General features: G+C 34.6%; 1 protein-coding gene across 3 annotated transcripts in view; it reads left to right on the top strand.

Annotated features, from left to right (window-relative positions):
- The window catches only part of LOC126891729 (uncharacterized), a 196,920-nt gene that overhangs the window by 27,678 nt on the left and 141,755 nt on the right, over positions 1-27,487 (top strand). For all 3 annotated transcript variants that reach the window (XR_007700525.1, XM_050661005.1, XM_050661004.1), the window contains exons 4-5: positions 11,315-11,521; positions 23,102-23,269. Coding sequence is in view for 2 of the 3 variants with exons in the window: in XM_050661005.1 (XP_050516962.1) it covers positions 11,315-11,521; positions 23,102-23,269 (375 nt within the window). In the remaining variant the exon portion in view is untranslated. The remainder of the gene's footprint in view (positions 1-11,314; positions 11,522-23,101; positions 23,270-27,487) is intronic.

Here is a 27,487-nt window from a genome sequence, read left to right as displayed (position 1 = left end):
AAATTCCTTGTGCAGACTGCCCCCGATCTTACATAGGACAAACCAATCGTAGAATCCAAAATAGGATTTATGAACATTCCATATCTGTTCGCAATTCCGATTCAGTTTCAGCCCTAGGCCAACACCATCTTCATACAGGTCACAAAATTGACTTTGAAAACTCCAGAACCATAGCCCCCATCCGCTTCTATAAACAAAGGATTATCCGAGAAGCCATAGAAATCGAAAAACGGCCAAGTTGTCTCAATAAAAGAGATGACGGCATCCGTTTACCTTCGACTTGGAGACCCCTCCTAAAGAAAACATCGTCCGCTCCATCTACAAATACAATTCCAGCCGTCAAAAATCTTCGCGCCACTCCAAATAGTCTTCGCGCTAATTCCCACTCCGCCACGTCATCGACAGCCACGTCAGTCACATCAGTCCACGGTATAAATGACCGCCCCAGCGTCAGCAACAACAGTATTGCAGTGAGTAGTGAAGTAGTGAGTAGTGAGTGTAGTGTCTGGAGCCTCAGGAGACTGAGACCCCGGAAGCCCTGAAGAGGACGTCGAAAGCTCGGCCTAGAAACCAACGACGCGGTTCAACCCGGAAGCCTGGTGAGTTTAATTTTAATATTAATTCTTTTGTTGATATTGATTTTAGCTTTAAGTTTCATATATATATATATATATATAATATATATATATATATATATATATATATATATATATATATATATATATATATATATATATTGATGTGATCTTGATTATTGATATGAGATAATATTCTTATATGTTACTTAATTTAATCAATGTATTAATACTAATCCAATTAATTAACCAGATCACATATCAATATGTTTTCAATCTCAGGGCGAATTATAAATTAATTACTTACTTCCGTGGCTTCTAAATATTTCTTAATGGTTCCTAATCGGGATAGAAAAGAAAAGAGTAAAAAAAATACACATATGGGTCACAATTATAATCAAAATATTTTTTATTTTATTTAAAAGGCAATCAATGCTTAATATTTGCTATTTCTTATTATTCTTAAACATAACATTTACAAATGGGAATCTTATTTCCTTTTGGTTTTCAATTGAAAGTTTTTATTAACATTTAACTATTAGGAGTTATTAGGAACAACTCTATTTAAGTTTGATGAAGCTTTTCTGATATTATTGATTATGTTATTCAATTTTTTATGTGGAATTTAATACGAAAAACCCATACATTTATGTCCAAACAAATGAGACTGACCTTTTCCTGGTGAACTGAAAATGTCCTCACACAAGACCCTTTCCTGCTATCCTTGGCTGCGATCAAACCTCGTCCTGGGTTCCAGTGATGTTCTCCTTTGAAAAACTAGCTCGAATAGCTCTCGTTCCTGCTTTTGTCGTGATGCTGTGTTCTACCCTTTTCGAAACTGCTATCAGCTACCGGGACACTCTGGGCTCAAGGAGGTTCTTTTACTCTCGACCTGGCCTACTTCTCGTTCCACGATAGATACTCCACACTCACGGAACTACACCGGCTTTCTCACTCCTCGAACACTACCGTCTACTACTCGACTTCACTTCTCGACAGCTCAAAACATTCTGATCTCACTTTCTCATCCATTCCCCTACTTTCTAAATATCCCTTCCAGATTCACAAATCAATCTTCCACCACCAACTCTCATTCGTAATATTCCTCAAAACCAATTTTTAATCTTTCTAAATATGCTTAATGGATTTCAAAAGAAAATATTTAATTCCCATTCTAAAATACTTTCTAACTATTTACAAATTTTAATGACCTATTCTCTCTTTCAAATGAGTCTTATTTAGCATAGGCTAATGATCGAAACCTTCCGCGAAAAACGATAATGAACTATCATCTATTTCACTGAGTTTTATTTAGCATAGGCTAATGATCGACCTTCCGAGAAGAACGATAATGGTACGCGTCATTCACTTTGTTTATCTAAGCACATTGTTCCGAGTTTCGTACGCTTATTCTAATCACTTCTTAAAATTAAATATAACAATTTGTTGTATACAGGTTGTTCTAAATTTATATGCCCGAGGTTGAGAAAATTAAAAATATTTTATATTAAAGTGAATTTTGTTTATAATTATCAAAATTTAATTTTCATATCAAATAGAAATATAACAAATCCCCGCCTTGTATTCGATAAAATTTATCTGCATTTTTAAATAAATTTTCTCGAGGCAAAACCAACTCCCTGTATATTTCCTTACTTTAATCTACGTCTTATATCCTAACTTACTATCTACTTCATGTAATTCTGTCTTTTATTCGTGATATTTGTATACATCGTGAATATTATAAATTCTTTGGATCTTTTCCGAGTTCCTGTGCCTCAACTCATAACTATTTATCCCATTTTCATTATTCACGATGTACGGGCCTTCGAAAACAGGCATCAACTTTGCGCAAATGCCCCCAGGAAGATTTGATACTCGTAATGCCCTCACGAGTACTTTTTCACCCTTTTGGAAAGTCACTGGTCTTCTTTTTCTATTTTGTTCCTGTCTTTGGATATATTTTTCGTTGCTTCGCCGTAATCTTCTCTGTACGGTTTCAATCACCTGTTGATATTCTTTTGGCTCTTGGTCTTCCCATGGCCTTATCGGCAGTACACCCTTCATGATGTATTCTGGGGTCTCTTTTGTTACTGTGCTCGGAATTGTATTTAGATACCTTTCTATTTCCGCCATTTTCCTGTCCCAGTGGCGATGTTGACCATCTGTTGCAATGCGAAGAAATTTCGTCACTTCCTGTATGAATCGTTCCGAAGGATTACTCTGTGGATGCCTGATGCTGACAAAATTTGTCTCTATTCCTCGTTCTCGAAGTTGTCCCTTGAAACGATCATTTCGGAAATACGTTGCATTGTCCAGTAGAATCTTTTTTGGTGTTCCTACTATGGCTATAAAATTGTCGATTTTTCTTAATATTTCCTGCCCCTTTGTGGTGCGGCAACTATATAATTTTACGTATTTTGAAAACACATCCACCATTACCAGAATATGTTTGTTCCTTTTAGTGGTCATAATTAGATCGCTTAACATATCTATTGCTACAATGTCTAGTTTGTTTCGGGCTTCAATATTTTTGGCAACATTTTCGTTTTTGAAATTCCGACTCTTATATTTTTGACATACATCGCACTTCTGGGTAATTTCCTTTGCAATGCGGTAATCCTGTCGGCTGATGTAATTTTCCCTAAAAACGAGCCAAACTTTTCTGCTACCGATATGCCCATTGTCCTCATGTAATTTCTTTATTATCTTTTCGGCCAATGTCTGTGTCACTAAATATAGTTCCTTTCCGTCTATTCTCTTAAAATATATGTCATTTTCTATTTCCGCTCTTCTTTTCTCTCTTTCCTCTAGGTCTTCTTGGTTTGTCCTTATCTCATTTAACGAATATATCCCTTCTTCTTGTATTAATCTATTTAGTCCCACCTGTAGAGTAATTGTTTTCCTTTTTTCCGGTGTCCTCATCCCGTGTTAGAGCGTCGGCTATTATGTTGTCTTTTCCTTTTATATATCGGAACTCAAAATCATACTCCTGTAATAATAGAATGCCTCTATGTATTCTATTATTTACTAATCTATTCTTCATGATATGTACTAAAGCTGCATGGTCTGTTTCGATTGTGAATTTTGCTCCCAATAAGTAAAACCTCAATTTGTTTACGCAATATAGTACACTGGCAAACTCCAATTCTGTAACACTATATTTTCTCTCATGTGTTTTAGTCACTCGAGATATAAAACATATCGGCACTTCTTGGTCGTTTTGTATTTGAGACAGAACTCCTGCAAATTTTTGTATGGACGCATCAGTTCGGAGTATAAAAGGTAAATTGTAAATGGGGTGGTATATTTTCGTTCCTTTTGCGAATTCTCGTTTTAATGTTTCGAAAGCTTCCTCCTGTTCTTCTTTCCAATTCCATTTTATTCCTTTTTTAAGCAACTTTATCAGAGGGATTTCCTTTTGGCTCAAATCGGGAATCAGTTTTTTAAAATAATTAATCGTGCCAAGAAAACCTCTCAATGTTTTCAAATTCGTTGGTCTTGGGTATTCATCTATGAGCTTGACTCTGTCTTCGGATAATCTTACTGTTTTGGTGTCCAATTGAAAACCCAAATAAATGACTTCTTTTTGAAAAAATTGACATTTTTCAATGTTTAATTTCAATCCCGCTGTGTCCAATTCTTCCAGAATGATTTCTATGTGTTTCATATGACTCTGAGTATCTTGTGAAAAAATTAATAAATCATCGATATAATGAACTATGAAATCTTCGTGGCGATTCAAAATGGTATGTAGAGCTCGGACGAGTGCAGCACAAGCACTCTGCAATCCAAACGGCACTACCTTAAACCGGTAGACAATACCATCAACAGAAAAAGCGGTGTAGTTTCTACACTTTTCAGCTAACGGTATCAACCAAAAACTGTGTTTTAAGTCAATTTTCGAAAATATGTGTGACCCGGTGATTCTTCCAAAAATGGCCTCGATGTTTAGAGGTGATTCATATTGTGATACTGTGTGCTGGTTGATATTCCTGGCATCTAAACATAATCTCAATTCTCCACTGCTTTTTTTTACTATCACAATCGGGTTAACATACGGTGAATCACATCTTTCGATGATTTGATCTTCCAACATTTTATTTATTTCTTCTTTCACCTCTTGTCGATACTTGTATGGAATCGGGTAAGTCTTTGATCGAAAATTTCCCAAGTTTTTCACCTCAAATGAATGTTCGTACTTTTTAGCCACTCTGTTTTCCTCATTGATCAAATTTTCGTAGTTTCTTAACATCAACCGCAATTCTTTTTCTTTCCCTTCTCCACATATCAATTTTCTGTCTTTTTTCTCAGATTCTTCACACAAGTTTACCGTGCATTCTGCATCCTCGTTTGCATATACCTCCTCTTCAAATACCACTGTTTCAATCATATTCTTTTCACTTTCATTTTTTAGCTTTATTTCTTCTTCTCCTGAGCCCGTCTCTTCTTTTGAGGAATCCCAGGTTTCCTTTGTTTCTGATACTCTCAAATTTTCTTCTTCTGGGCTCAACTCTTCTTTTGAGGAGCCACAGGTTTCATTTTCTTTTATCTTTTTCTGACCTTTTCTCCTTTTTCTTCTTTGTCCTTGCTTCGCTGCCAAATTCATTTCCACTGTTTGTTCTTTACCTGATTCGTCCGTATTTTGTTTCTCATGTTCCTTGTCCTGTTCTTTTTCTTTTTCTTCTGTTAGTTTCATCGTATTATTTTTAAAATCTATCACTACATGTTTTTCTGCCAATTCGTCCACTCCTACTATCATGTCATGTGACATGTTTGGCATTATTACACATTGTAGTGCATACATATTCTTGCCCAGTCGTACCATTACTCGTATGCCTTCATTTATAGTTGCCAATGTCCGTTTGTTTGCGCCCACTAAATTTACCCTAGGTATTTTATAAATTAAATTTGTTAAGTTAACTTCTTCTATTAGTTTTCTGTTGACCAATGTTATTTCAGATCCAGTGTCTATCATAATTTTAATTGGTTTCTCGTTGATAAATCCATCCACAAATTTTAAATTAATTCCATTTTTCTTTTCGTTGTTTCCTGCCAATTTAATAAACTCCTTGGGGTGACAAAAGATTCCTGTTTGCTTTTTGGTTTTTAGTGAGCGCCGTCGTGAAAAAACGCCGGTTGCTCATCGTTGTTTATATTTTCGTCATAATGTCTCTCTCCGTCATATTCATCTGTCTGGGTATTATTTACTTCTCTTCTATTTTCTCTTGGTCTGTCGGATCTGTTTCGGTTTTCTCGATATACCTGTTCATTTTGTCTACCATTATTTCTGTTTTCTTGATTTGAGCGTGTGGTGTTTCTATTCTGGTATTCTCGATTTCTGTCCTCATTCCATTGCCTATTTCTTTGTTCATAATTTCCTCTTCCGTTGTCTCTATTTTCGTTTTCCCTTCTGGGATTAAAATCTCGTCTTGTATAGTCCCTCCTATTTTGATTTCTATCTCTGTAATCTTGTGTTTCTCGGGGCCTGTAATCTTCTCGCGACCTTCTTGATTTTCTTTCTCTTAGACGTGATTCTCTTATTTGTAGGAATTGGCATAAACTATCTATGTCTTTGTAATTTTGCAATGTGATATGGTCTTCCAGCGTTTCCTCGAAATGTCTTGCAATCAGTTCGACTAATTGTTCCGATGAGTAATTATATTGTAAATGTTTTGCATTATTGTAAATTTGCAAAGCATATGTCCTTTCTGATACACCCATCCTATTATTGTATTTCCCATTTTGCAATTCCTTGTTAATTTCCAATTGTTGGACTTTTCCCCAGAAATAATTCAAAAATTTTTGTTCAAATTGTTGCCAATTGCCGAATTCTTCTTCTTTGCTATCGAACCATAGGCTTGCTTCATATTTGAGATGGTTTCTGATAGTTTCTTTTGCTGTTTCGAAATTTCCGATGTGCTGTATTTTCTTTTTCAGGCTATTTATGAACGGCACTGGGTGTAATCTTCTTACATCCCCGCCAAACCTTATCTTCACGTCATCTGTGCTATGTATAACCATTTCTCTTCTTTCTCCGACATTCTGTTGCGTATTGATTTCCGCAATCTTTCTTTCCACTTCTTCTATGTCTGCTTGAATAGCGTTTTGCAACTTGTTTTCCAAACTTTCCATTTCTTTTTTCTGGCAATTCGTTATCTCCTTTATTTTGCTTTTGATTTCTTTAATCTCTGTCTCTTGTTGTCCCATATCGTTCTTGATCATTGTCAAAAATCCTTTTACTTCCTTTTCATACTTTCCTATGCGTTCCTCCATTTTCTTGTTGTTCTCTTCTATTGCTTGTTTCATTTTTTTTTGTGTTTCATCCATTTTTTGATCCAATTTTTGTTGTGTTTCATCCATTTTTTGTTGTGTTTCATTTTGATTTTTATCCATTGTCCTTTTTGCTTCATCCATTGCTAGTTTTGTTTCCTCCTGATTTTTATCCATTGTCCTTTTTGCTTCATCCATTTTTTGTGACTGGAGTTGCATCAGTTGTAATAGTTTATCTATTCCTGATAATTCTTGCTGTTCTGATGCCATGATTGTCTTGTCTAAAATATCTTCTTGGTCTGAATGTTCTTTTTGTTTTTTGTTGTCCTTGCTTTGGCTTCTTGTCACAGACATTTGTTTTCAAGAAGTACTGTCCCCGCCAAATATGAAATTTTACTAGTATGTTACCAAGACGACTTTTTCTCACCCAAATATTATAAATTGTCAATAAATATATCAAATGTAAATATCGTAAAATAAAATATTAAATCAGTTATGTAAAATTTGTACCTAAAGAGATCTAAAATTTTATGTTATCAAATGTAAGTATCTCACTTTTTACCACAGGCATATAAATTTTCAAATACCGGCTTTACTCTTTCTATCCTTCAAATTTGCCACTAGAAATACTTTACAATGCTTTCCACGTTGGACGACAGTTGATGTGATCTTGATTATTGATATGAGATAATATTCTTATATGTTACTTAATTTAATCAATGTATTAATACTAATCCAATTAATTAACCAGATCACATATCAATATGTTTTCAATCTCAGGGCGAATTATAAATTAATTACTTACTTCCGTGGCTTCTAAATATTTCTTAATGGTTCCTAATCGGGATAGAAAAGAAAAGAGTAAAAAAAATACACATATGGGTCACAATTATAATCAAAATATTTTTTATTTTATTTAAAAGGCAATCAATGCTTAATATTTGCTATTTCTTATTATTCTTAAACATAACATTTACAAATGGGAATCTTATTTCCTTTTGGTTTTCAATTGAAAGTTTTTATTAACATTTAACTATTAGGAGTTATTAGGAACAACTCTATTTAAGTTTGATGAAGCTTTTCTGATATTATTGATTATGTTATTCAATTTTTTATGTGGAATTTAATACGAAAAACCCATACATTTATGTCCAAACAAATGAGACTGACCTTTTCCTGGTGAACTGAAAATGTCCTCACACAAGACCCTTTCCTGCTATCCTTGGCTGCGATCAAACCTCGTCCTGGGTTCCAGTGATGTTCTCCTTTGAAAAACTAGCTCGAATAGCTCTCGTTCCTGCTTTTGTCGTGATGCTGTGTTCTACCCTTTTCGAAACTGCTATCAGCTACCGGGACACTCTGGGCTCAAGGAGGTTCTTTTACTCTCGACCTGGCCTACTTCTCGTTCCACGATAGATACTCCACACTCACGGAACTACACCGGCTTTCTCACTCCTCGAACACTACCGTCTACTACTCGACTTCACTTCTCGACAGCTCAAAACATTCTGATCTCACTTTCTCATCCATTCCCCTACTTTCTAAATATCCCTTCCAGATTCACAAATCAATCTTCCACCACCAACTCTCATTCGTAATATTCCTCAAAACCAATTTTTAATCTTTCTAAATATGCTTAATGGATTTCAAAAGAAAATATTTAATTCCCATTCTAAAATACTTTCTAACTATTTACAAATTTTAATGACCTATTCTCTCTTTCAAATGAGTCTTATTTAGCATAGGCTAATGATCGAAACCTTCCGCGAAAAACGATAATGAACTATCATCTATTTCACTGAGTTTTATTTAGCATAGGCTAATGATCGACATTCCGAGAAGAACGATAATGGTACGCGTCATTCACTTTGTTTATCTAAGCACATTGTTCCGAGTTTCGTACGCTTATTCTAATCACTTCTTAAAATTAAATATAACAATTTGTTGTATACAGGTTGTTCTAAATTTATATGCCCGAGGTTGAGAAAATTAAAAATATTTTATATTAAAGTGAATTTTGTTTATAATTATCAAAATTTAATTTTCATATCAAATAGAAATATAACAATATATATATATATATATATATATATATATATATATATATATATATATATATATATATATATATATTATAGTATGAGAATAGAAAAGTTATTGTTAATGTATTATTAAAGATCCACAAGGAAAAATGTTTTCCTGTAGTTGGCTGTATACCATATAATACAAAAAAGAATAAAGTCCTTTATAAAAAGTCTATATTGAAAATCCCTAAAAAGGGCTACATCACAGAACTAGTTTTCGATTGGTTGACCAATCATCATCAGTGATTTCCTAAAATGAATATAACCTGATAAAATGATGCAAAGGTTTTAAAATTTTGACTACCTTTAAAAAAAGTTGTAGGTTATACTTACGTGACCTTACCAAGCTAACCACCAAAATATAATATTACAAATATATAAATAGTTAGCATGTAAGATCACGTGAGTATAACGTACAACTTTTTTTAACCGTAGTCAAAATTTTAAAACCTTTGCAGCATTTTATAAGGTTATATTCATTTTAGGAAAGCACTGATGATGATTGGTTAACCAATCGAAAACTAGTTCTGTGATGTGGCCCTTTTTGGGGATTTTAAATATAGATCTTTTATAAAGGACTTTATTCGTTTTTTTGTATTATATGGTATACAGCCAACTACAGAAAAACCTTTTTCCTTATGGATCTTTAATAATACATTAACAATAATTTTTGTATTTTCATACTATAATATATCAATTATGATGTCACTACCTGTATCATAATGAACTTCATTATGATGCAGATTTTCAATAAAATACAGATTTTTAACCAATAGAATCGCGATATGACATTTGCGATAAAGGTGGCACACGAGCAGTAACCAATGGCGAGTCAAATATATACGCTTTGAAATGTCTCAATATATAAACAAAACTGTCAGACTGACAAACTACTTAATTTGTTTGCGTTACAAAATTAATAAATGTGAATATATTTTTTTGTGAACGATCATAGAAAAAATCGTGTATACAACTTGCATTTAATTATCATTGTGAAGCTCGTACTCTATACGAAACTCGCCGCATACGGCTCGTTTTTATCCCTTATACTCGCTTCATAATGACCATCATTAAATGCTCGTTGCATAATATACTATTAAAAACCAGTCTCATTTTAACTGGCTTTAATAAAAATCGTCTTTTTGTTCTACGAATATTTAACATACCGTATATGAATTTCGCACCAAATAACATTCTAAATATTATAATTGTTTTATTTTTGTTTCATTAGACAGTAACAAGTATTTTAAAATCAATCTTCCTTTAAGAGACTCTAATAAAAACTTTTTCGGTGTACGAATATTTAACATTCCGTATAATATGAATTTGGCACCGAATAACATTCCGTATATGCGTTTGGAACCTCGTCGCCTATTGGTTAAAATATGGCCGCGTGCTGCAACGAACCAATAGAAAACTTTTAGGTTCCAAATACATATACGGAATGTTTAGATGCTACCGGGAACCCGTTTTCCTTCAATCTTACCCTGGATGATCAGTGGCGGTATTTTTCGTTTCTCATTATGTATCCCAGGTTGATAACTTTTCTAACTTTGATGATCTTCAGCAGCTTCCTATCTGTACCTATTCTCCTCAGAACATTTTCGTTGGTGATGTGGGTTGTCCAGGGTATTTCCAAGATTCTCTTGTAAATCCAAGATACAAAGGCTTCTAACTTATTCATCAGTGTTATGTTGAGTGTCCAGGCCTCCGTTCCATACAAAAATATTGACCATACATAGCGATGTAGAAAGCAACATCTAAGGCTCATATTAACGCTATTGTTACAAAATAAGCTTTTCATTTTTGTAAAGTCTTGTCGGGTTAGCTCTGTTCACCCTCTTACTTCTTGTTTATAATCAAGTTGATTGCTGAACCAGCAGCCAAGTTATTTAAATTGGTTTACGTATTCAAGCTGTTGGTGGTTCACATCAATATTGGAAGGGGTAAATTTTTGTTCCTTGATATTTTCATAACTTTGGTTTTCGCAGTATTAATCTTCATCCCCATTTTTTCACACCTCTCAGTAATCCTATTTAACAGTACCTGGAGACTATGGTTCGAATCAGTCATTAAAACAGTGTCATCTGCATAGCGGATGTTATTTACTCTTCATAATATAAGCTTTATTATAAGGGAAAATATAATGAAAAATAAAAAAATGATTTTAATTTGTGCAGTAGTACTTAACAGTAAACCCAACTACGTAAATTGCTGGCCCTGAGGGGAACCTCTATCAACTAGAGTTGCCACCTACATCACTGATGATGGAATTGTCATTCCGAAAATTTTGTGTTATGTAACCCGAGAGGGTAGTTTTGATATAAATATACCTTTTATAAAGAATTTTTAATAAATTTCTATTATATTTTTAATTTCTAGAAAAATGTCCCCCATTTTATTCAACGGCAACTACCACGTTAACATGTAAAGATATAAATAACGAAGCAGTCCCTTGTGATAAAGCAGTTAATGGTACCTATTTAACTTATAATTGCAACGATTATCATGAAATACCACCAGGAGGTAGTAATATTCTCTACTGTGACGACGGCGTTTGGGACTTTCCGAAACCTATATGTCAACCAAGTAAGCAGACTTGAATTTTGATAGATTTAGTACTTCTGGATATGGGAAATTTAGAATAAAGCATAATTATTAACTTAAATATTTAGTTATAAATATTGTACCCTTCCAGATCAATTTTATTAAATTTTTAATTTGTTCAAATTTGTTAATGTTGCTGCTTTTATTGCTATATTAATCTAAAAATGCTCATTTTGTTGGTTAGGCCACTGTTGCTCTGAGAGCCTCAATTAGACTCATTAAAGCCACAATGGATGAAACTCAAGTATGCGTACGAATACAAAACCACCGGACAGATTGTTTCAAAATCTCGCAGGGAGTGAAGCAGGGAGATGGGTTGGCCCTAAGGCTACGGCTCCACGGGCGAGAAATTGACGCTAGCAGTAGCAGTAAAATGAACTTAAGGTTCCACGGAACGGAATAGGAATAGCCGAACTGTACCGACTACAGGACTTGTGCGTAGTCGGTTCAGTTCGGCTGTTCCCATTCCGTTCCGCGGAACCTTAAGTTCATTTTACTGCTACTGCTAGCGTCAATTTCTCGCCCGTGGAGCCGTAGCCTAACATTGTTTAACATGGCACTGGAGTATGCGGTTAGGCAAATGCACACTGGACGAAAAAAACTACTGACCTACAGAACGGTTCAACTGACCGCTGATGTCGATGATATTAATATTATTAGTAGAACATCAACATGAGCACAGGAAACATACACAGAGTTAAAAGCACAAACAAAAATGCTAGGTATGGAAATTAACACAGAAAAAATAAAAATAATGACTCAGACGAGAAGAAATATAGTCCCATAAAACATTATACATGAAAATGACATTGAAACGGTTGGAAAGTTTACATTATGTATATGCCGATGGATCAGAAGATGGAGAAATACGGCAGACAAACAGAGCTTATTTTGCCCCCTCCCATGCATTTCAGTCTAAAAGTGTCCAACGATATACAAAGATGAGAATATATAAAACTTTAATTCGACCAATAACATTCTATTGCAGTTAAGCATGGATCCTGAAAGAAACATCCAAAAACAAACTGGACACATTCGAAATGAAAGTACTTTACTTTACTTAGTCCTAAGCCTTTCTACCTTTAGGTGTAAGGCTGGTGGAGTTGAGTTTGGCATTGTAGTCTCCATGCTTTCCGATCTTGCGTTAGGTTTCTTGCACTTTCCAATGTCAATCCCTTCTTCTCGACTTCTTTCCTGATTTCATCTACCCACATAACTCTTGGTCTTCCTGTTTTGTGGTTCCCCTGCACTCTAGTTTCGAACACTCGTTTTGTAAGCCTCTCGTTCGACATTCTACACACGTGCCCGAACCATCGAAGTTGTCCCTCCACTATTTTTTTATTAATTGGTTCCAGTTTTAGGTTTTGTCTAATTGTTTCGTTTCGTATTTTGTCTGTCCTCTTTCTGTTTGCTATTTTCCTCAGGAACCTCATTTCCATAGCATTGATTCTGGATTTTTGTCTCCCCGTCAATGTCCATATCCCGCTGCTATACATGATTGTTGGTCTAACTACTGATTTAACGACTGCCGTTTTTACTTTCTCCGGTATCTCTTTTTCCCCCAAAAATGTTGTTTTCATAGCGTTAAATAAGCTTCCTGTTCGTCCCATTCTCTCGTTTATTTCCATGTCTTGTTTACCATTTGCTTCGATTATTACTCCTAGGTATTTAAAATATTCCACTTGCTCTAGTTGTTTCCCGTCTGATTCTATTGCGTGTGTCTTCCTCGTATTTGAAATTATCATTGTTTTTGTTTTCTCTGTATTAATTTTCATATTTATGTTTGATAGTTCTTCTTCTAGGATTTCAAAATTGTTCTGTAGGTCTTCTCTGTTTTTTGCTATCAATACCATGTCCTCTGCGAATAGTAGCTCTGATAGTTGAGTCCATTTCATTTGCCAGTATCCTAATGTTAGTTTTCTCATTCTTCTCTTGGCTTTCTTTATCGCTTCATCCAGTACCACTTAAAAAAACAGTGGACTCAGCACGTATCCCTGTTTGACGCCTTGACTTGTAGTAAATTCTCTGGATTCCTCGTTATTGGTTCTTATTGTGTTTGTATTATTTTTGTACATATCCTTTATTACTTCTATTATGTGTATGTCGACTCCCCTTTCTTGTAGTGTATTCCATACGTCCTTTCTTCGGATTCTGTCAAACGCCTTTTCCAGGTCGATGAAGCACATATGTATCTCTCTATTCTTCTTGATTACCTTCTCACTTGTCTTAATGTGAATATTAGGTCTTGCGTGCTTCTGTTCTTCCTGAATCCACACTCTGTGTCTTCCATAGTTGTTTCTGTTTGGGTTTTTATTCTTGTCTCTATTATTCTTGCGAATACCTTCCCAGAGATACTCGATATGGTGATACCTCGGTAATTATTACAGTTTCTCTTGTCTCCTTTTTTGTGTATTGGTAGTATAATGTCTTTCTTCCAGTCCTTTGGTAATTCTGCTCTATTTATGATATCATTTATTAGTTCTTTCATGCTATCCATTCCCTCTGTCCCCGTGAATTTTATCATTTCCGGGGTGATATGATCCTTGCCTGGTGCTTTGCCCAATTTTACTCTTTCTATTGCTTTCTCTAATTCCTCTCTTGTTATGGATTCCACTTGTTGTTCTTCATTCCTTTCTTGTCTCCCCTATGTTGTCCGTGTCTGCATGAGTTAGCTCTTTGAAATGTTCTCTCCATCTTTTCATTATTTGTTTTTCTTCTGTTAGTATATTTCCATTCTTGTCTTTTATATTCGGCATCGTGTGCTCTTTCTTTTGTCTGAGTTGTTTTAATGCGCCGTAGGAGAGTTTTTGGTTTTCCCTATAATTTTTTTGTCCAAATCTCTCCCATGACCTTTCCTTTCCTGCTTTCACAGCTATTTTAACCTCTTTCCTTTTTTCTTTATATGCCTCGTAATCTTCCGAGTGTTTTGTACTTAGGCATCTCTTCCATTTTTCTTTTTTGTCCTTTATTTTCTCTCGTATTTCTTCCGTCCACCATTCCGTTCTCCTCATGTTAGTATTTGCTATTTTTGCTTTCCCACAAGTTTCCTCAGCTGCTTTGATTATGCTGGTTTTTAGATATTCCCATTTATCTTCTATATTTGTATTTTTTGCCCTACCTTTTAAAGTATTATCTAATTTTTCTTGGAATTTCTTCTTATATCTTTCCTCTTTTAATTTGTAACTTTTTATTTTTTCGTTTACTACATTTCTTCTCTTCTCTTCTTTTTCTTCTGTTGTTCTAATTCTCATTATTACTAGATGTTGGTCACTGCCAATCTCTGAGCATCTTTTCACTTTCGTATCCTGTACTCTTTTCCATTTGTTGCTGCTTACCAAAAAGTAATCTATGATTGATTTTTCGTTTCTGCTGTCTTGTACTCTCGTGTATTTGTGTACTTCTTTATGTTTAAACTTTGTATTTGTTAAAACTAGTTTGTCCTCCATACATATTTCTATTATTCTTTCATCATTTCTGTTTAGTATTTCTTCTCCTTCTTTTCCCATGCACTCCTCTATTCCGCTGTTGTTGTTTCCGACTCTACCGTTTAGATCTCCCATTACAATTATGTTTTCTTCCCCATTATCAATTTGCATTTGGAGCTCTTCGAAAAATTTATCTTTCTCTTCCTTTCTTGCATCTTCATTTACTCCGTAGGCTGTTATTATTGTCCATATTTCTTCGTCCATCAGTTTCATTTTCACCGATAATATTCTCTGGTTAACATATGTTTCTTCTATAACGTGTTGTAGTCTGTTCGGTGCAATTATTATCCCGACTCCTTCTTTTGCTCTCTCTTTTGTATCCGCTCCTACCCAAAGTAACCAATATCCTTTGTGTATTTTCTTAAGACCTTTTCCTTTCATCTTCGTTTCCGTTATTCCTAGTATTTCTATTTTTTGTTTTATCATTTCTTCTACCAGTTCTTCCTCTTTTCCGTTGATGCTTCTCACATTCCATGTTCCCATTTTTATCTCTCATTTTTTCTGCAATCTAGCTTTCCCCTTCTTTTATTTTCATCCTTGTTTACCTGTGCATCATCTTTTTCCCTATCGCTTTTCCCATTCATTACCTTGGTCGTCATTGTTGTGTGTCCGGTCTCATTATTTTTTATTACTTTTTTGGAGCCCTTTCCCCGATGTTTCTGTGAATTTGTATAATTTTTTCATTATTATGGTCCCATTTCTACTCTTTCCCATTAATCTCCAGTTTCATATATCCTATCTTCGTAGTATTACCTTTGTCTTTTTCTTCTTTTGCCATTTTCCTAATTTTTGCTTGTATTTCCCTTTCCTTTCTTGTTAAATCTGATTCTATATACACCTTTTGTCCCTGTAGATTCTTCAGTTTTCCTTTGTTTTTTAGTACACTTAGCTTATCCGTTAGGTTTTCCATTTCTGCTACAAAAATTTGGTCTCCGATCTTCACCGCTCCTCTAAGTTTGACCTGTAATTTCAGATTTCTTCCTATGAAGTGTTCTACTGACTCCTTTACTGGTTTTCTGTCGTTAGGATCCAGTGTTAGGCCCTTTAGTACTATATTATTTCTCCGTCTATCTTTTTCCAATTGTTCTATTCTTTTGTTTGCCATTTTCAAACCTTCTTCCAATTTTTTGTTGTTTTCTTTTAGCTCTTTAATATATTCCATCGTTTCCTTTTGGTCTTTCCGTATGGTTCTTATTTCTGCCATCATTTTTCCACATAACTTCCCGCATCATTTTTATCATCTCTTCATTTTTATCGTTGCTTTTATTCCGTGTTCGTCTCGTCATATTACTCTTTTCAAAATACAATTCATCCCCTTTATATTTTTTATTATTCGATTCTTCGTCGCTACTATATTCGTTCCTTCTATTGGTTTCCTTTCGAATTGTTCCGCCACTGGCCATTTTAAATTAAATTAGTAGATGTTATCGTCAGCACTAATATAAATATTATTATATACACTTTAAAGTCTATTTTTTATTTCGCACAAGTACACTTTTTATCTTTAACGATTATCGATAACGATAGGTCTTTTAAAAACCGGTGTTTTTATTGTGATATGTTTCGATTCCGAATTTACCTTATCGCCAAACACAACGGCCCCACAACCTCTCGCTTTGCCTGCCTGTAAAACTACTCCGAAATGAAAGTAACTGAGAAGAATACTAGGACCTGTGAGGGAACACGAGCTTTACCAAAGATTGCAATCGGCCGGATATGTGATAAAATAATGAGAGAGGATCTTCTTCTTCTTCAGATGCAAATTCACTAATGGATGTTAATGATCACATTTTCCATTAACTCTCTGTTTCTTGCAATGTGTATCAGAGATTTAATGTCGTAAATCCCTGTCCATTGCCTTATGTTTCGGAGCCAGGACATTTTCTTGCGTCCTATTCCTCTCTTGCGTTCAATTTTACCCTCGATTATAAGTTGAAGGAACTGGTGTTATTCGTTCCGCTGTTTTTCATGGGAGAGGAGAGGCTACCAAAAAGGGCACTAAACGTTGGAAAGCCAAGAAAGCACTGGGAAGACACAGTAAGCAGCTACGTACAAGCACTTTTAGAAGTCCGTGTATGGAGAAGAGCAGCCACAGACAAACAAGGTTGGAGGCAAACAATAAAGGAGGCCAAGGCTCAATTTGGACTGTAGTGCCGTAGACGAAGAAGAAGAAATAAAGAAATTATTGTAATTAAACAACACAAAGGAACCAATAGAAAAGGAACGGAAGGCGTTACTAATTTATAACTACTTAAACATAGATGATAAAACATATAATACTGTAGAAAGCTTAGGATATAGGATAAAACAGACACAAAACGAAACTAAGAATACTAATACCTCAAGGAAAACCTAGAGGAAGAACATATACTGAGATACCACCAGCAGGTGACGAAAATATCCAGGATCACAAAAAGACTGGCGCAAAGACAAAAACGGGGATTTCATAAAATTTATGTAACATTTAATGTAAAAGTAGAACATAAAAAAGAACAAACTACTAGAACTCTGCTACTAGTATCACTAAAACAATCCGGCAAACGAATATGCAAAGAAAACTGAGGAAAACGATGACTGACACAAGGTGACAAAACTAGCACTAAAAGAGAACAATAAATCGAACATAAGAAAAAGGGATAAACAAAAAACAAGAAGCAAAATAAAATGAAATTAGGAACCTGGAACGCGCAAACCTTATTGAGACCAGGAAAAATTGAAGAGGTAGCAAGAGAAATGCAAAGATACATAATCGACATACTAACACTACAAGAAGTAAGATGGAGGGGAGAACGAAATATTAAAAAAAAATTACACAGAATACTACGCGCTAGAAAATAAGCAAGGAAAAAATAATACAGCATTCATGGTCAACAATTAGATAAGGACAAAAAATTTATATTTTTCTTTATATCAAGAACTTCCTTCGCCACCTGAATATATAAATATTTAAGTATAACCTGACAAAGCTCGATATTTCTACTATCGTGAGATTAAAAACTTGACATGGAAAATTTGAGGCACATCTGCACAAATAAGGAATAGTTAATTCATCAGTTTGCTTGTGTGATGTTTCCATTAGAGATTTGAATCATATTTGTTTTAATACAAAATTAACGAGAGATACATAGACCAATTATAGTACAATCTACGACAGACCCAAGTGTATTTTACAATTAGTATAGAATATCTACTAAGTTATCATGAAATGGAAATAATTAAATTACTCATAATCTACTTGAAAACAACAAATATAGCCATTTAAATGAAATAGATATAAATATAACAAATTTAATAGATAAAGGTAAAAATAAAATAAAAAAATTGAAGGCACTCGTGGGAGTGCCGACAGAAGTGAAAACTTCTTATAGTATATAAATTACGAGCTCAATGCTTTTTCCCCATCCAAAAAGAAGTGCTATATCTATATCATATACGCGATGCCCTATGCTATTTATGTATACATACACATGATTTATATACGTACAAAATTTATTTCAGAGAAGTGATGACGGTCGCAAATTCAATACTTTTTCCACATCCAAGAAGTGCACAACGTCCCTAAAGAAATTTTCAATTCAAAAATTTATTTCGTCGAAGCGATGACGGTCGCTAATTTAATACTTTTTCCCCATCCAAAAAGTGCACAAAGTCCCTCAAGAAGTTTTCACTTCAAATATTTATTTCGTCGAAGCGGTGATGGTCGCGATGACGTTCGGTAATTTAATACTTTTTCCCATCCAAAAAGTGCACTACATCCCTAAAGAAGTTTTCACTTCAAAAATTTCAAAGAAGTTTCACTTCAAATATTTATTTCGTCGAAGCGATGATGGTCTCTAATTTATTACTTTTTCCCAACCAAAAAGTGCACAACGTCCCTAAAGAAGTTTTCACTTCAAAAATTTATTTCGTCGAAGCGATGACGGTCGCTAATTTAATAATTTTTCCCTATGCAAAAAGTGTACAACGTCCCTCAAGAAATTTTCACTTCAAAAATTTATTTCATCGATGCGATGACGGTCGCGATGACAGTCGCTAGTTTCATACTTTTTTACATCCAAAAAGAGCACAACGTCCCTAAACAACTTTTCTGTTCAAATGTTTATTTCGTCGAAGCCATAACGGTCGCTAATTTATTACTTTTTTACATCCAAAAAGTGCACAACATCCCTAAAGAAGTTTTCACTTCAAAAATTTATTTCGTCGAAGTGATGACGGTCGCTAATTTAATAATTTTTCCCCATCTAAAAAGTGCACAACATCCCTAAAGAAGTTTTCACTTCAAAAATGTATTTCGCCGAAGCGATAACGGTCGCGATGACGGTCGCTAATTCAATACTTTTTCCCCATCTAAAAAGTGCACAACGTCCCTAAAGAAATTTTTGAAGTGAAAACTTCTTTAGGCACGTTGTGCACTTTCTTTGGATAGGGGAAAAAGCATTGAATTCGCGACCGTCATCGCGACCCTCATCGCGACCGTCATTGCGACCGTCATTGCGACCGTCATTGCGACCGTCATTGCGACCGTCATTGCGACCGTCATTGCGACCGTCATCGCTCATTATATACATTGTGTAGACGTATTTAAATTTATAATAAATGTAAAACCTATTTTACGATGGGGAAAAAAGATTAATTTCGCGACCATCATAGCGACCGTCATCTCTTCGGCGAAATAAATTTTGTATATATATTAATTTATTATGTGTATGTATATATAAATTGTATAGAAGTATTAAATTTAAAATAAATATAAAACCTATTTTACGATGGGGAAAAAAGATTAATTTCGCGACCATCATAGCGACCGTCATCTCTTCGGCGAAATAAATTTTGTATATATATTAATTTATTATGTGTATGTATATATAAATTGTATAGAAGTATTAAATTTAAAATAAATATAAAACCTATTTTACGATGGGGACAAAAGATTAATTTCGCGACCATCATAGCGACCGTCATCTCTCCGGCGAAATAAATTTTGTAGGTACATATATATATTTTATGTGTATGTATATATAAATTGTGTAGAAGTATTAAAATTTAAAATAAATGTGAAACCTATTTTTGGATGGTGAAAAAGGATTTATTTCGCGACCGTCATAGCGACCGTCATCTCTTCGACGAAATAAATTTTGTACTTTTCTATATTATGTGTATCTATACATAAATTGTATAGAAGTATTTAAATTTAAAATAAATGTAAAACCTATTTTTCGATAGAAAAAAAGAATTTATTTCGCGACCGTCATCGCGACCGTCATCTCTTCGGCGAAATAAATATTTTGTACGTATATCGCGACCGTCATCGCCTCGAAGAAATAAATTTTTGAAGTGAAAACTTCTTAAGGGTCGTTGTGACCTTTTTGGATGGGGAAAAAGTATTAAATTAGCGACCGTCATCGTTTCGACGAAATAATTTTTTGAAGTGAAAATTTCTTTAGGGACGTTGTGCATTTTTTAGATAGGGAAAAAGTATTGAATTAGCGAACGTCATCGCGACCGTCATCGCTTCGGCTAAATAAATTTTTAAAGTAAAAACTTCTTTTGGGAACGTTGTGCACTTTTTAGATGGGGAAGAGTATTGAATTAGCGACCGTCACCGCTTCGGCGAAATAAATTTTTGAAGTGAAAACTTCTTTAGGGACGTTGTGCACTTTTTGGATGGGGAAATATTATTAAATTTGAATGGGGAGAAAGTAATAAATAAGCGACCGTCATCGCTTCGACGAAATAAACATTTGAAGTGAAAACTTCTTTAGAGACGTTGTGCTCTTTTTTGATGAAAAAAAGTATTAAATTATCGACCGTCATCGCTTCGATGAAATAAATTTGTAAAGTGAAAACTTCTTGAGGGACGTTGTGCAATTTTTAGATGGGGGAAAAGTATTGAATTAGAGACCGTCATCGCTTCGACGAAATAAATATTTGAAGTGAAACTTCTTTAGGGACGTTGTGCACTTTTTTGATGGAAAAAAATATTAAATTAGCGATCGTCGTCGTTTCGATGAAATCAATTTTTGAAGTGGAAACTTCTTGAGGGACGTTGTGAACTTTTTGGATGGGGAAAAATATTAAATTAGCGACCTTTATCGCTTCGACAAAATAAATGTTTGAAGTCAAAAATTTCTTTAGGGACGTTGTGCACTTTTTGGATGGGGATAAATTACTAAATTAGGGACCGTCATCGCTTCGATGAAATAAATATTTGAAGTGAAACTTCTTTAGGGACGTTGTGCACATTTTGGATGGCCGAAAAGTATTGAATTAGGGACTGTCATCCATCGCTTCGACGAAATAAATATTTGAAGTGAAACTTTTTTAGGGACGTTGTGCACTTTTTCGATGGAAAAAAGTATTAAATTAGCGACCGTCATCGCTTCGATGAAATAAATATTTGAAGTGAAAACTTCTTGAGGGACTTTGTGCACTTTTTGGATGGGGAAAATATTATATTAGCGAACCTTCATCGCTTCGACGAAATAAATTTTTGAAATGAAAACTTCTTGAGGGACGTTGTGCACTTTTTGGATAAGGAAAAATTATTAAATTGGCGACCGTCATCGCTTCGACGAAATAAATTTTTAAGTAAAAACTTTTTTAGGGACGTTGTGCACTTTTTGTATGGAGGAAAAGTATAGAATTAGGGCCGTAATCGCTTCGACGAAATAAATATTTAAAGTGAAACTTATTTAGGGACGTTGTGCACTATTTCGATGTAAAAAAGTAATGAATTAGCAACTATCATCGCTTCGACGAAATAAATATTTGAAGTGAAAACTTCTTGAGGGACGTTGTGCACTTTTTGGATGGGGAAAATTATTAAATTAGCGACCGTTATCGCTTCGACGAAATAAATTTTTTTTTCTTTATGGTCATCACTTCGCTGAAATCAATTTTGTACATATATAAATTATGTGTATGTATACATAAATAGCATAGGGCATACACATCGCGTATATCGTATATGATATAGGTACAGCACTTCTTTTAGGATGGGGTAAAAGCATTGAGCTCGTAATGTATATACCATAAGAAGTTTTCACTTCTGTCGGCACTCCCACGAGTGCCTTCAATTTTTTTTATTTCAAAAATTTATTTCGTCGAAGCGATGGCGGTCGCTAATTTAATACTTTTTCCCGCTCCAAAAAATGCACAACGACCTTCAAGAAGTTTTCACTTCAAAAATTTATTTCTTCGAAGCGATGACGGTCGCCAATTTAATACTTTTTCCCATCCAAAAGTGCACAACGTCCCTAAAGAAGTTTTCACTTCAATACATATACGTACAAAATTTATTTCGCCGAAGAGATGACGGTCGCGATGACGGTCGCGAAATAAATCCTTTTTCCCCGTCCAAAAGTAGGTTTTACATTTATTTTAATTTAAATACTTCTATACAATTTATGTATAGATACACATAATATAGATACGTACACAATTTATTTTGCCGAAGAGATGACGGTCGCGATGACGGTCTCGAAATAAATCCTTTTTCCCCATCCTAAAATAGGTTTTGCATTGATTTTAAATTTAAATACTTCTGTACAATTTATATATACATACAAATAATATACATATTGCATAAGCGATGATGGTCGCAATGACGGTAGCGATGACGGTCGCGATGACGGTCGCGATGACGGTCGCGAATTCAATGCTTTTTCCTCTATCCAAAAATCGCACAACGTCCCTAAAGAAGTTTTCACTTCAAAAATCTGTGGCTAACGGACCTGCATCCAAGATGGTTGTGTAAAGTTTCCCTTTAGGGTTTCATCATGTTCCCGGAGGTTATCCACTAACATCGGCGTTAAGCCATTTCAATTTTACTACTTTAGAAAGTAGATTGAATTATAATTATAACCATTGTTTGGTTCTGGGGCTAGTTAGCAAGTATACGAGTTCACTGATGATGGACTGATAGGTCCGAAGGCGTTCATTCTGAACATATTTTATGCAATTCATTGGATTTTTTTACCATTTTATTAAAATATACCTAATACTTAGAAGTTGTTTTACTTCAATGTTAGAGTTTAAATAATTAAGTTAAGACTATATACTTTTATTATTGTTTTAGTTTGCGGAAAAAAAGTTAAAGTGGGAGAAGCAACTGCATTACTTTGGGGTGGCAGACAAGCCAATGCTTTTGAATTCCCATGGGTTATAGCGGTATTTAAGATCTCAGGAACAGGTTACGAGAATATATGTGGGGGCACGCTAATAAGCAGAAGAGTTGTTATAACTGGTAAGTACGAAGAACTTATATGAACCTATTACCTCTCTACAAAAACGGAGACAAATCGGACTCGGAGAATTAAAGAGGAATTACATTATTAAACACATCAAAATTAATAACCAAAGTGATAACACACAAATTGAATGAAATTTAGCAAAAAACGATCTGTCGATCGAGAAGATCATGCACCGACGCTGGGCAATGAGGCAAATTTAAGAGAAATTATTAGAATACAGCAAACTGGCATAATAATGTTTCGTGAACCTTAATAAGGCATTTGACAGGGTCAAATGGATCCATTTATTGTACGCAAAAGAGCTACTTCTAGGAATAATTAAAATCATCGAAAATATCTACCAGAACAACACAATAAGAGTAAAAGTAGTATAAGACGAATTTACTGACCCAATTGGAGCTGACATTGGTATAAGACAGGGAATTCCCTGTCCTTTATTGTTCAAACTGATCATTGATGAAATAATAAAAAAGTAAGAATTAAAAAAGGATACCAAATGTTAGAAAAACAACTTAAAATAATCTGCTATGCAAACAATGCCATACTACTCTCTCAAAGTTGTAACATTAACAGGTCAAATGCCAGTGAAACATGTTGGGAAAATAAAATTTGAGAATATGTTGATATGTCATAAGAAGATGTGACGTGCTAACACAATTTGGAGAACAAGTCCTCGGTTGCTCAGAATCGGAAGAGATATGGGATGGTTCTTTAAGGGATGTTATTAGTATGCTCTTATTAGCTTAGAAATAAAAATAATAGGAAAATCAAAGCAAGAATGTCAAATAAAAAGAAATAAAATATTGGGCGCCACTGGTTACCTTAATATACAAAATATACAAAAAATAGAAATATTAAAAGAAAGATAGCTAGCTCAAAAAATAGACAAAAACATAGTCAGTGCAAAATATATAAAATACTTTATTAAATGAAAGCAAATATTGCGTGACTTACCTTGTTGTACTTTATTCAGCCAATTCTTTGTTATACTTACGATACAAGAGAGAAGGAAAAGAGAAATAATAAGATTGTATTTAGCAAATGAAACATTATTTATTAAGACAAAAAGAAATTAAATTTGTGATCTCTTATCCCGGCCGCACATCAAAGAAACATGAAACGTAAATTACGTTTCATGGAAATAAACCACTGCTAAACAAATATACGTCCGGCCATTTATGAAACTCTCCGAAAATAAAAATGTGTCATGAGCATGAATCACACTCGTTTCATTGGTAGGCGGACTTTGAGATTTGTTTAGCAGTGTTTTCTTTTCATGAAACATCTTTTTCGTTTCATGTTTCTTTGGTGTGCGGCTTGCCTTACGGTGGACAAATAGAGATCTTGATTACCAAAAAAAGAAAATAAAAAGTTTACAAAAACAATGTTACAATATATAACGTTAAAAGTAGATATTGCTCTATAGTTGCACATACTCTATGTATTGACAATATAGAAGATGTAATGTCAGAAAATTATAAAATATAATGTCAGTTATACAAGTTATGTTCAAGTAAAAAGTTTCCTATTGTCCTGTAATTCAATAAATTATAATCGTTGTTGGTCATTTAGTTAGCTCACCTAACTCATTTTATAACAGGTTACGGGTCCAGTTCACGTGAACTGTGAACAGGTGAAAAAATATGGCGATCAGCAATAACGATGATAAAATTCAAGTCGATAAACTTGAGGGTCCTGAAGAGTGGGCAAAATGGAAGTGGCACGTTTCGATGTTATTACGAGCGTATGCACTTGAAGACATTGTGAACGGTACGTGTAAGTGTCCCGAGGTTGCTGAAAATTCAACTTCATTGGAAGTAGACAAGCACCAACAATGGTTAAAAGACGATGCAAAAGCGGCAAGTTTGTTAGCAGGTACGCTAGGAAAAACTGTTGCCGAGCTGGTGTTGACATGTACTCATGCTAGTGAAATATGGGACACTTTGCTAGACATTTAAAACTAGGATCAATCGACCACAAGTTACTGGTGAGCAGATCCATGCAGATGTGAATGGACCCATGTCTATAGAATCACTAGGAAGAGCACGTTATTACGTATGTTTTAAAGATGACTTTAGTAAGTTTCGGAAAGTTTTCTTTATGAAACACAAAAGTGAGGTATGTACCTTCTTAGAAAAATTTTTAAATGAAGCAAACACAAATGGCCATGTAGTAAAGCAACTGAGATGTGATGGACGGAGAGAGTTTGACAATAGAAAGGTATCTGAACTTCTTGCGAGTAGAGGTATAGAGCATTGTATCATTCCACCCTATATACCTCAGCAGAATGGTGTTGCTGAAAGGGAAAACCGTACCATTTTAGAGTGTGCTCGTTCCATGTTAAACCCATGCAAGTTGTCCAAAGAATTGTGGGCAGAAGCATGTAATACTGCAGTGCATCTTCTGAATCGCACAGGAAAATCATCAATTGAGAATACAAGTCCCTATGAATTGTGGTATGGAAAGCCAGTTGGGAGTTTGAAACATTTAAGAATATTTGGCACTGAATGTTATGTTCACGTAAACAAGTATTTACGCAGTAAATTTGATGACAAGGCGATACATGGTTATTTAGTTGGTTACGTGAATGACAGGGATGGTTTTAGAATATGGATTCCATCTGAAAGAAGAATAGTATCGAGCCACGACGTACGATTGAAACCTGAGGTTACATGAAATTTGCGAATTTTTGAAGTTAAAGCCGAATCAGTGAACCAGAATCAGTCGGAATGTTTTGGTGTACATGAAAACTCCGAAGAAGTGAAAACTGGTATGAATGAAATTGTGAAATCTGAGAATATGGAAAGTGCAGAAAGTACGAGTGAAAATCAAGAAGTGAATATAGAAGAAAGAAGCGATGATGGTGTTCAAGAATCTAAGCGTTACAATATGCGTGTTAGAAAGAAACCAAAATTGTTTGGCTTATCTACTTTTCACGTTGAGGGAGAGTGTTACAATATACAACGTTAAAAGTAGATGTTTCTCTATAGTTGCACATACTCTATGTATTGACAATATAGAAGATGTAATGTCAGAAAATTATAAAATATAATGTCAGTTATACAAGTTATGTTCAAGTAAAAAGTTTCCCATTGTCCTGTAATTCAATAAATTATAATCGTTGTTGGTCATTTAGTTAGCTCACCTAACTCATTTTATTACAAACAATACCTTGTTTATCAGTCTTGTTAACCAGAATCTTCTTGGTTGTTCTAAGTCCAAGGCACAAATTCACTCACTAAATGTCACTTTACAAATGAAATGATACAATAAAAGTACATCAGGTTACTTCACATAGTTCATAAAATAATTCCATAGTTCATAGAAAAATTCAGCATTGATTGTATTTCTCAAAAACAAATTAGCACTACTCGAACAGAAAAATATTGGAAAAGCTTATTATTTCTTCAGTATATTAAACTGGATGAAAAAAAGGCAAAACTGTTTCAGGATTTTACGGCAATGTTAGAAACTGCTAACAAAAAACCTCTAAATAACTTCTGACTGCATGTAAAAAAATACCAAAAGTGGTACAACAATATCGGCATCCGCCTAACAATAGCGAAAATTGCCGGAGTTCCGTTGTATACCGCAATGCATCGCCGAGCTGAGGTAAATATCAGCCGGCCAAAGAAACTGGTAACTACATTTTAAACTGGAAACTGACTGCAACTCAAAACTAGACTTCACTTCATGACGACTCTAACAGAACTAAATGTACCGATCTCCCCAAACTCCAATCTTCTAGAATTCAACGCCCTCTCCAGAAATCATTAAATCTCTCCATCAACAATTCAACGACCAATTAACAGACTTGACACTCAATCAATCTAAATATTGTCCAATAGAAAATTGCCAATTACGCTCATGGTTAATCCCTCTGGCGTATACCAAAACAGCTCGACCAATCAACAGAAAAAAAACAAACAAGCAGATCTCAATACCTCGTACCACCTACTCTTCCCATGAAAACAGCTGAATCGACTCAAACTATATCTGGCCTCGCTGGACACTCTCATAGCTCTTATCGTTATAAGATAAACATTTCTCACAGTCTCAAAGTCGGTAGCGACAGTAATCTGAGCTTAATGAATACCACTTATCAACAAAGTGTCAGACTTTCGTCTCGAAAAACCATTAAACTCTTTTGATGCTTAGCCGAAGACAAACAAAAAAAATCAGATGGTCCAATTCCACGCTAAAATCCTGAG

The sequence above is a fragment of the Diabrotica virgifera genome, chromosome 9 (assembly GCF_917563875.1).
Source record: "Diabrotica virgifera virgifera chromosome 9, PGI_DIABVI_V3a".
Classification (NCBI taxonomy): Eukaryota; Metazoa; Arthropoda; class Insecta; order Coleoptera; family Chrysomelidae; genus Diabrotica; species Diabrotica virgifera.
This window is presented reverse-complemented; position numbering and strand designations above follow the sequence as displayed.